This window comes from Nannospalax galili, unplaced genomic scaffold (assembly GCF_000622305.1).
Source record: "Nannospalax galili isolate Female #2095 unplaced genomic scaffold, S.galili_v1.0 scaffold211, whole genome shotgun sequence".
In the NCBI taxonomy this organism is placed as follows: Eukaryota; Metazoa; Chordata; class Mammalia; order Rodentia; family Spalacidae; genus Nannospalax; species Nannospalax galili.
The window spans coordinates 3,411,697-3,422,024 of NW_008329624.1; the positions used below are offsets into that span (position 1 = coordinate 3,411,697).

The following is a 10,328-nucleotide window of genomic DNA, read 5'->3' on the forward strand; positions in this document are numbered from 1 at the left end:
CCCACCCTCCCTCCCTCTTTCCCTCCCTTCCTCCCTTTCCCCCCCTTTCTTGTTAAAAGAAAAATGTATTATGGAGTGATGGAAGGGAATGACTCCTTGTTTAAAAAGTGTCATATAGGTGCGGGCTCCTGTCCTTGACTGGCACTACTGTGTGCCCTTCAGTTGAAGGCATGCACTAGATGGTTTTAGATCTTTCTTGTCATCATGGGGCATGCCATCCTGTGAAGGAGTGGACCGAGGGACAGTATAAAAGGGCCCCACCTCAACAGTGCCTCCTCTGGTGCTTGTCTTCTCCAGTCACAGAGACAGAGTGATGCTTCCCATTCATGTGCATGTGTGTGGAGAGAAGGTGTTTTTCCTATGTGAAAAAAGTGGCAGTGGAGTTTCAATATCAGTTTTAGGAGGGAAAGTGTTCCTAGCACCCATAAATCTATTTGGGAGATAACTGTTCCTTTCCTAATGGATACCAGTCTTGAGCAAAATGTTCATATTTCTACAGCCTTGGGGTAATAAAGTCAGTGTCTATGAAGTACATTTAGCATACCTTTAAAACAGAAGTTCTGTCTAGTAGCTAGAGTCCAGATTTACTCATCCCTGTTTTGTTAGGGGGAAAAAGGAATGCAGAGACCAAGGTTACAAAACAAACCCAAAGTTGATCAAAGGTGGCAGATAGTCAGGTGTGTCTGTGACCAGAGTTGCTCTTCTCAGAAGTAGTCAGGCACTTTGGGGGCACATGTTACATGTGTCCATCTTTCAGATGGGTTTGAGTGCAGAGGTAGTGTAACCCCATGTCTTAGGTGTCTTAGAATGAAGTAAAGAAAAGCAGTCTGGGGTTCCCAACAGGTGACTGTCAGGTAGGCCACCCCGAGTGCCTGCTGAGATGAGCTCAGCATGACTGTGGCGCAGATACAGGCTTCCCATTCCCAAGATCCCAGACCATACCATCTCCAGGGACTTTTACTTCCTGAAACAACACATGAGAGAGCTAGGCCATGGCCTGTCATATAGGAATGCTCTTAAAGCTTTGCAAGCAGGGCTTCCTTAGGCTGCCCATGTATTCCACATGTAGCCAAATACCTTATGAGCTACATCTAGGCTCAGCCTTCTCTACTGACTTTATGTCACCTGTGGTAAAAACTTCAGTAAGCTAATGGTTCTGCTGTGGATGCTCATTGCCCGTAACATCAGTGGAGAACATTTAGTTTTGCAAAGCAGTTTTGCTCTGCATTGATCTGGATTGAAAACATTCTTACCTCCCTTCCCACCGTTCTTTACGTTGCACAACATTCAAATAATTTACATTAAAGTATCAGAAGAATCATATGAGGCATTGACATACAACTCAGTAAACTTTTCATACATCCCTTGGTTGCCTCTGGGGCTGCATATCCCACATCTGTTCCTTCTTCCAGTGTTCTCTGCTTGGGCTCTACTGTGTGACTCCTGAGTGCTGCAGTGCGGGACCTGCATTATTAGACATCTTTTAGAGCACTGCGCAAGAATGCAGCCTAGATCGGGTTTTGTGCCCATTGCCAGCTTTTCACTCAGCCCTTGTGTTTCCACAGATGGTCCTGCATCATACCCCATCCCTGTGCAGAACATCAAGCCTCTGCTCACCGTCAGCTTCACCTCAGGAGACATCAGCTTAATGAACAACTATGATGACTTGTCTCCCACTGTCATCCGCTCAGGGCTGAAAGGTACAAAATACTCCGTGTCCTAAACCCAGAGATTGGCCCTGTGCACATCTGCCTTCCAGGCTGATGCTGTACCCCCAGTTGATTCCTGTCTTCTTCGATGACCTTTCCTAACCTTAGAAGAGTCCATGGACAAAGGGCTGGCCCTTTGTCCCTCTGCTCAAGCCCATATCTACTGTTATCTTAGTAGGGAGTCCTAACACTCCTTCCATCTTAACCTCCTCCTTCACCCTGACAAGAATGGCCCTGTGTAGATAATTACATCTGGGTGACACTTTGCTCAGATGGCAGCACCAGCAACTCCTGGGGCAACAGATGGTACACAAATTGTCCTTCACACAGAAGCCCCTGTAATTTTAAGAATCTGGACAACTTATCAAGAAATTGGCCATTGTGCAGTACTGTTACCTTGAAAGATCTGTGGAGGTTCCAGATTGTGCCATGACATGAAGGACCATGGTCAGGTGCTGGCACCTTCCTGGTGAGGTAGGAAGTGTTACCCCAAGAGAAAAATTGATGGACAGAGGTACTGGGGGTCCTCTGCTTTTGCAGTTCAAGATTACTAATGACATCATGCCTCGGCTGAAGTCTTTGAAAAAAACTATTCTGTCTCTTCATTATTCACTGGGGCAATGTAGAAAGAGTTTGAAATTTTAATACTGGGCTGCCTCTGGTCCATGATATTAAAGGGACCTACTATCATCTAAATAGGGAGATAGGAGACAAACTGGGACCTTCTGTGCAACTAGTTATTTTTTTAATAAAAAAAATTATTTTGTGAGTATTTTTCCTGCATGTATGTAAGTGTACTCATGAATGCAGTGCCCATGGAGTCCAGAAATGAACATTGGATCCCCTGGAACTGGAGTTATGGTCAGTTATTAGCCACCATGTGGGTGTTGGGAACCAAATCCTAGTCCTCTGCAAGAGCAGCCAGTGCTCTTAACCTCTGAGCTCTCTCTCTCTCTCTCTCTCTCTCTCTCTCTCTCTCTCTCTCTCTCATCACCTCAGGCAGTGCTCACCTCGTCCCCCTAGTTACTATTTAAAGTTGGCCTTCACCACGAGCCATTGCCTTTGCCGAGCGTGGTGGCACATGCCTTTAATCCCAGCCCTTGAGAGTCGGAGGCCTGCAGGTCTCTGTGACTTTGAGGCCAGCCTGGTCTGCATAGCAAGTTCCAGGCCAGCCGGGGCTACAGGAAGACTATGTTTCAAAACAAAACAAGGCAAACAAAAAGACTCATTGATTCCTCTGTATGTTTCCTAGGCTAAATTCTGTTTTTCTTCAAAATTTTTATTTTATGTGTATGCGTGTATTGCCTGCATGTAGGTAAGTGCACCCGTGTCGTGCAGTGCCCGTGGAGGTCAGAAGAGGCTGTTGGATCCCCTGGGACTGGAGTTACAGACAATTGTTAGCTGCCATGTGGATGCAGGGATTCGAACCCAGGTCTTCTACAAGAACAACCAGTGTTCTTAACCGCTGAGCCATCTCTCCAGCCCCATTTTTAATCAAGTTTGCTAATTTCTTGAGAACCTACCTCTAGTTGTAGAATCTTAAATTTTGTTCTCTACCAAATATTTGTCAGTGTTCAAAACAATTTAATTACCTTTCCAGTCCTATTCTTCAGAGTAAGTGTTTCTAATTGTTTTACCTTCTCGATTATGAAAACTCTTTGTCTTTTTATTATCTTGTGTCTTCTATTGGTCAGTCCGTTTGTCTGCTTGAATGTATTACACAGTGTCTATCAATGTGTACATTGTGGGACTAGGAAAACAGGTGAGCCAAATTAGTCTTCCTAAATGTAATCTTTTTTACTTGAGTTATTTTCTAAAAACTGAGAAATTCAACATTGTAGTCATTGCATAGCTAGAAATCTAAATCTAGTTGGCAGTATTTTCAGTTATTTGCAGTGTTGTAGCTGAGGGGCAGATTGTTAAAGTGATAGAGCTGCGTCCTCGTGATTTTAGAAAGTTGGGTTTAATTGAACTAGTGCCCTCCAAGTAATTTTTCTTCTTCATGTCAGACTATTTCAGTTTCCTGTCTGATGTCAGAATATTGTAGACTCAGTCCTGAGTGTGGTGTAAACAGCCCCAATTCATGTTGTGGAAATGGTAGACTCAGTCCTGAGTGTGGTGTAAACAGCCCCAATTCATGTTGTGGAAATGTATCCGTTCTCTTGTTAGCAGATAATGGGAAGAGACCAGCAGAGTGCTGTCAGAGAAGCCCTGGTCACTGTAGAACGGTATTGCCTTGGGGAGGGTTGTGGACAGAAATACTGGGAGTGTTCTAATTTTGCTGTACAGGATCAGTAGAGATGTTGTGCTGCTGGTGGGATCTGGTTTGTTGGCCGGTTGGCGGTTGGTTGGTTGGTTGGTTGGTTGGTTGGTTGTTTTTGATTGTTTCTTTGCTTGGATTTTTGTTTGTTTGTTTGAGCTGTAGCCCCAGTTGGCCTGGAACTCACTATGTAGACCAGGCTGAGATTAAAGGTGTGCACTACCATGCCCAGTTTGGTGGGTTCTTTGGGAAAACACTCTTGTCCCTTCAGGGTCTTATGAGGACAGCTGAAAGCTCTCTCATTCCCTGGGTCTTTTGAATTGTCTTTTTCAAGAACTTTTCCAAGGGAGGAAGGTGACCCATGATGCCTTCATTGCCAGCACTGTATTTATGCCATGGGCAGAGTCAGACCATCCATGGACCCTTGACCAGCTTTCTTCCACACCATCTGCCACTGTTGTGGTTTTTTGCTGCCAAATCTGGTGGTGACCAGAGTCTGTGTCTGATTTCACTGTGCAGCTGTTACTGATAAAATTCTGCCTTGGGAAGAAGTCCACTGAGAAACTTGGACTTCTCATCACACTCGAAGTAGGAAACAGGTTCACTCCCTCTCAGGTCTCACCTTTTATGTGGTTTTCACCTTCTTGAATTAAAAATACCTGAGTCATGAGCTCCTGTGGTCTCTGACCCAAGAAACACGTCTCTCAGTGGTAAAGCCGGCTTCTAAAGGCCCTTCACATTGCATCCCACATATGTCAGGAAACAGCAGCAGCTCTTGGTTCATTTTGCAGAATTGTTCCTGAGCTCTCTGAGAATCAAAGAATTTTCTAGGTGGGTGATATCACAGGGAAGCTGACTTTTCTAGCCTGCATGCAATCACTTTTCAGTCTTTACTCTGCTCCCTAAAAAAAAAATGTGTTTGGGACAGGTGCATATGGATATGTATATGTTGGTGTGCACACCGGTGTGTGTGGAGGCCAGAGAATAACCTCAGGTGTCATCCTCTGAATACTAGCTACCTTCTTTGAGGTAGGGGCTCTCATTGGCCCAGTGTGCCCTAAATTAGCCCAGGCTGGCTAACCAGCGACCACTAAAGTCTGCTGTCTGCCACCGCCCCACCAGTGGGATTACGAGCACGTGTCACCACCCACACTGCCATTTTTACTTGAGTTCTGGGGACTGAACCTCGGGCAAGAACAACACTTTGCTGACTGAACTCTCCTTTGTAAAGAAAACACTTTTCTTGTGATTTCGCTACCACATTTTGCTAATTATTTGGCTTTTTTCCCTCTTCTCTTTTGCTCCGTCTCTCCACATCAGCATGTATGTGTGCACACATTCCCACATATATACACATATCCCTTAGCTAATAAAAAGACAGCTGATGAGAAAATTAAGAGGACTTAAAAGTTAAGAACTGTGTTGCCCTCAGACCCCCCCAGCTGATGCTACTGGCTGCCTCTTTTTGACCTGTAATGATACCAGAATGACACAGGTTTTCTTAGTGCTTATGAAATGCTGTATTTCTTGTTACCTATGGCATTTTGATCCTCTGGAGTTTTACCAGAAAAGATCCATAAGATTGCCAGGCTGAAGGAGTGTGCAGTATTACTACACCAACATTACAATTACCTAAAAAAAAGTCTGGCTTTTTTTTGACACAGGGTCTCCCTGTAGCTCCAGCTTTCCTAGAACTCACTGTGTAGACCAGGTTGGCCTTGAACTTCCAGAGATCCACCTTCCTCTGCCTCCCATGTGCTGGGATTAAGGGCATGCACCACCATGCCTGGCCACAAAAGTCTGACTCTTAAATTTAGTTTTTAAGAGTGGGCCCAAACTCAGAAGACACTTACTCCCTCCGGTATCTCATGGAACCAGTCTGTCTCCTGGAATTGTGCTGTTGGAACTGTCCCTGGCACTCCTGTTTCTGGAACTAATGGTTTCTATAGCTTCAATTTGGGAATTAGAAGTTTTGCTCTACTCTTATCTTAATAGGCCATCCTGCCTTTTATCCCTAGTTCTAGAATATCTCATTCCACCCAAGGTCAGGCACCTCCCCAGTCTTCACTGTGTGCCCCGAGAATGGCTGCAGTGTTTCAGCACTTCAGTAAGTTAATTCTCAAGTGTACCCATATTCTTTTGGGGTGGAGTACCAAATTGAGGTTGCCAAGGAAATGAGATCAGATGCCTAGTTCACAAGAACACATGATTCTGCGGGGTGGGGGCGGTAATTAAAAGTCATTAGTCCAGATTATGTCCATTTATAAAAGTCATCCTTACAGGAGTATTTGATTTTCATCTCTGTTGCTGTGGGAAAACACTATGATCAAAAGCAGCTTAGGGAAGGAAAGAGTTTATTTGGTTTACACTTTGAGACCACAGTTCTTCATTGAGGGAAGTCGGGGCTGGAAGTCAAGCAAGAACTTGAAGCAGAAACCATGGATTAGTGCTGCTTGGTAGCTCGCTCAGTTTGATGCTTACCTACCTTTCTTTTATTATTACTTTTTTTTTGTATTTTATGTGTATGTCTGCGTGTATGTAAGTGCATCTATGTTGTGTAACGCTTGTGGAAGTCAGAAGAGGGCATTGGATCTCCTGGAACTAGAGTTACAAACAGTTGTAGCTGCCATGTGGGTGCTAGGATTCGAACCCAGGTCTTCAAGAACAGCCAATGTTCTTAACTACTGAGCCATCTCTCCAGTCCCCTTACCTAGCTTTCTTATATAGCCTGGGACCATTTGCCCAGGGTGTAGTACAGCTCACAATGGTCTAGGCCCTCCCACATTAAGCAAACCTTCCAGAAAAGTAGGTACTGCAGGGAGTCAGAGCTAGACTTGTCTCTGCCAAGAGGTTCAGCAGAAGCAAAAGAGAAACTTGTGCCAATGACATTTGTTAGTGTCTTCTAGGTTATATTCTAAATAAAATCTTAAGAAATTTAGGCAAAATTATGATGAGAATTCTTTGGAAGAAGTCTTGAAGCTTTTTTTGTTTGTTTTTTAAGTGAAAGAAGCATAATTTACCAAAAAAAGAAAAAATCTCGGGCTGGGGAGATGGCTCAGAGGTTAAGAGCACTGACTGCTCTTGCAGGGGAGCTGGGTTCGATTCCCAGCACCCATATGGCGGCTAACAGCCGTCTGTAACTCCAGTTCCAGGGGCTCCGACACCCTCTTCTGACCTTCATAGGCATTCTAGGAAATAGGTGCATTTACATACATGCAGGTAATACACTCCTACACATAAAAAAAAAAATCTGAATAAGTAATGTTCTGTCCTAGGGTATGGAAAGATGGTTCAGTGGTGAAGAGCACTGGCTGCTCCTTCAGAGGACCCGGGTACAGTTCCCAGTGCCTACATGATGGTTAATAACCATCTGTAACTCTGGTTCCAAGGGATCCAGTGCCCTCTTCTGGCCTCTGCAGGCATTGCATGACACAGGAGTACACACCTACATGTATAAAAAGTAACAATAAATTATTAAACTCTTAAAAAAAAAGAGTTTGCTATTCTTTGAGAGGATCTAAATTCAATTCCCAATTCTCGCATCAGGCAGCTCACAGCCATCTGTATGTAACTGCGGGTTTCAGAGATCCAGTGCCCTCCTGTAGCCTCTTCAGGCATACACACTGACATGCATACATACATACATGTGTGGTGTGCACAGACACATTCATAGACATATAAGTAAAAGTAGAAATAATAAGCTTATTAAAGGAATGTTCTTTGCCACTGACACCTGGGCATCTGTATTCTTCTTGTCATCTGGAAATCAAATGACTATTTGCTTTTATTTTTGTTTCCCTGACAGTTTGTGATGGTTTTAACTAAAATCTCAGGAACTCAGCCCTTGTAGAATACTTAGTACCCCTGACTAACTCTGGAATATTGTAAGTTATTTTTCTTAGTCCCCTTGTCCAGGCTTCGGAAGGTAGCCCTGTGCACCGTGTGTACCAGGACTGGTCTCTCCTAACTGCTGGGAGCTTGCATCTGCTGTGGCATCCCTTGAAGCTGCTAGTGCTGTAATCACCAGAACAAGTGGCAGTGTTCATAGGGCATTTGTTCTTTTTAAGAAAGTAACTTAGCTTTACAGATGACAACTCTCAGTGTGACTTTGCAACTGCATTAAAGAAATCCCTGAGGCTTTTGCTCATAAAGACTTGGACTCATTCTCACCTCCAGCTGACAGACCCGGGTGAGTGTTCAGCATGTGCTTGCCATGGAGGCAGTGAGCATCCAGGCCAGGGCTGCAGGGGCAACAGCCGCTTTCTACTTTGAAAAAGAAGAAGAAAGAGTAGTACAGCTAATCACTCACCCTGTAACCAAGGCAGGTTGTGTGAGGAGCCTTAGAAACCTAATCTTTTCCTCCTGCTGTCCTGGCTCCTGCCGGCCTCTGCTTTGCTGCTGCTTGGCTAGGACATTTTTCTGGTTTCCTCCTGTGCATACTGCTGACGTCCAGAGGTCCTTTCAGTTTCATGACCATGACCAGGCTTCTCTCTAGACAAGATCTGGCCTGGAGAGTGCAGACCACAGTTTCATGTGCCTCTAGCTTCCTCCTCCTGTTGTCTTGAAAATCTTAACCACCAGGACATTTACCTGATTTTTTAAGTTGCTTTTTTATTTTCTGGTTTGCATTTAACTCATATTGTAAAAGCCCTTTTGTGGATGGTTGCACGGTTTCAGCTTAGCCCTCTGTCTCCCGGTTCCTGCTGTGACTGACTTGAGGAAGCTTCAGGCTGGGGACTGTTTTGCCTCAGGGAATGCTCTGGTTTTTCCAGGAGATGAAAGAACTTTCAGTGACTGCAGAATGCATGGTTTATCATGGGAAGAATTTCCATCACGAGTTTGTTTACTTGTGACCTAGTACAGTGTAGGAACTGAATTCTGGCCCTGGGTTCTGAAAGATGTAGCTGTCATGGCAGAGTGCCTTTGCTGACTCCATGCTTGGATCTGGATTTCATAGATCTGTGATGACTTTTAAGGTCTTGAGGGAGGAAAAGAAAACTGTGAATCTTACTAATACTAATAGCTTTTTATATCTTACCAGCAAGAGATAGGCAATTGTTCAAGCTAGGGTAAGACAAACCATTTAATAGTTGTTTGCAGGTAGCATCTCATCTCCAGTGTGAGAATGTCTCTAGTAATGCCACCTACTCCAGCAGGAATGCCCTTCTTTCTTTCTAAGCTTCCATATCATCATCAATTCTCAAAAGTCAGCTCTTCTATGCCTGTATGTCCAGCACCTGAATTTTATGGGCCCAGTAGTGCCCAAGCATCAAATGAATAAACTTGGCTTTGCTTTGATTTACTTTTTCCTTTGAGCATTTATAAATAAACTCTTCTGTCCTCTGTGAGAGCGAAGGGCACAGCAGTGGGAAGGTGCTGAGGTAACACGACAGTCATGGGTCTTACACTTTAAAAAGTCCCATAATTTCAGGGTTGGAGAGATGTCTCAGTGGTTAAGAGCACTGACTGCTCTTGCAGAGGACCTGGGTTCAATTCTCAGCACCCACATGCTGGGAATCCAGTTCCAGGGGAATCCGAAGCCCTCTTCTGACCTCCATGGCATTGCATGACATGGGTGCACTCACATACATGCAGGCAACACACTCATACACATAAAATAAAAATAACAAATAAAACGTATTTTTTAGAAGTCCCATAATTTCATTATAGAAATGTTGATACTAGAGGTAGATATTTAACATGTCAGCATTTATTTATTTAATGATTAGGTCTTGCTGCATAGCCCAAGCTGGCCTCATACTTGGAATTCTTCTGCCTTAATCTCCCAAGTAGCCAGGTTCACTGGCATGTACTGCTACACCTGGCTTTAACATATCAACTCTCTTAGGTCTGGGTTTCAACCTAAATTGGTTGCATTCAAAGGGAACTGCAATCCTTATTCATGTAACAAACACTTGTTTTTAATAGAGCATTATTATCTTCAAAGAAATGTAAAGAAGAGCCACTGTTGAGTTTGTTTAGGGGCTTTGTGTTTTAAACTACTGAAGACACATAGGGATATGGCTGAGTGGCATTTAAGGAAGACTATGCCCTCATGCTAACCAACCCTTTTGTGTGGTTTCAGAGGTGGTGGCCCAGTGGTGCACACAGGGAGACTTGCTGGCAGTCGCTGGCATGGAGCGACAGACCCAGCTCAGCGAACTGCCCAATGGTCCCCTTCTGAAGAGTGCTATGGTCAAGTTCTACAATGTTAGAGGGGAGCACATCTTCACGCTGGATACACTTGTGCAGGTAAGGGTACGTGAAATACCTTCAGGTTGGTATGCTCCATCTCTGCTAAGTATTCATGAATTGTTCTCATTGGAATTGCTTTTGACAAGCTTTGTTTTAATCTCTCT

The 10,328-nt window shown here is 44.2% G+C and overlaps 1 protein-coding gene across 4 annotated transcripts in view; it reads left to right on the top strand.

Moving 5' to 3' along the window:
- Nucleotides 1–10,328, top strand: part of Tulp4 (TUB like protein 4) — a 223,062-nt gene that overhangs the window by 171,414 nt on the left and 41,320 nt on the right. For all 4 annotated transcript variants that reach the window (XM_008839527.3, XM_029566811.1, XM_017799761.2 and 1 more), the window contains 2 exons: nucleotides 1,566–1,700; nucleotides 10,055–10,221. In XM_008839527.3, coding sequence (XP_008837749.1) covers nucleotides 1,566–1,700; nucleotides 10,055–10,221 — 302 coding nt within the window. The remainder of the gene's footprint in view (nucleotides 1–1,565; nucleotides 1,701–10,054; nucleotides 10,222–10,328) is intronic.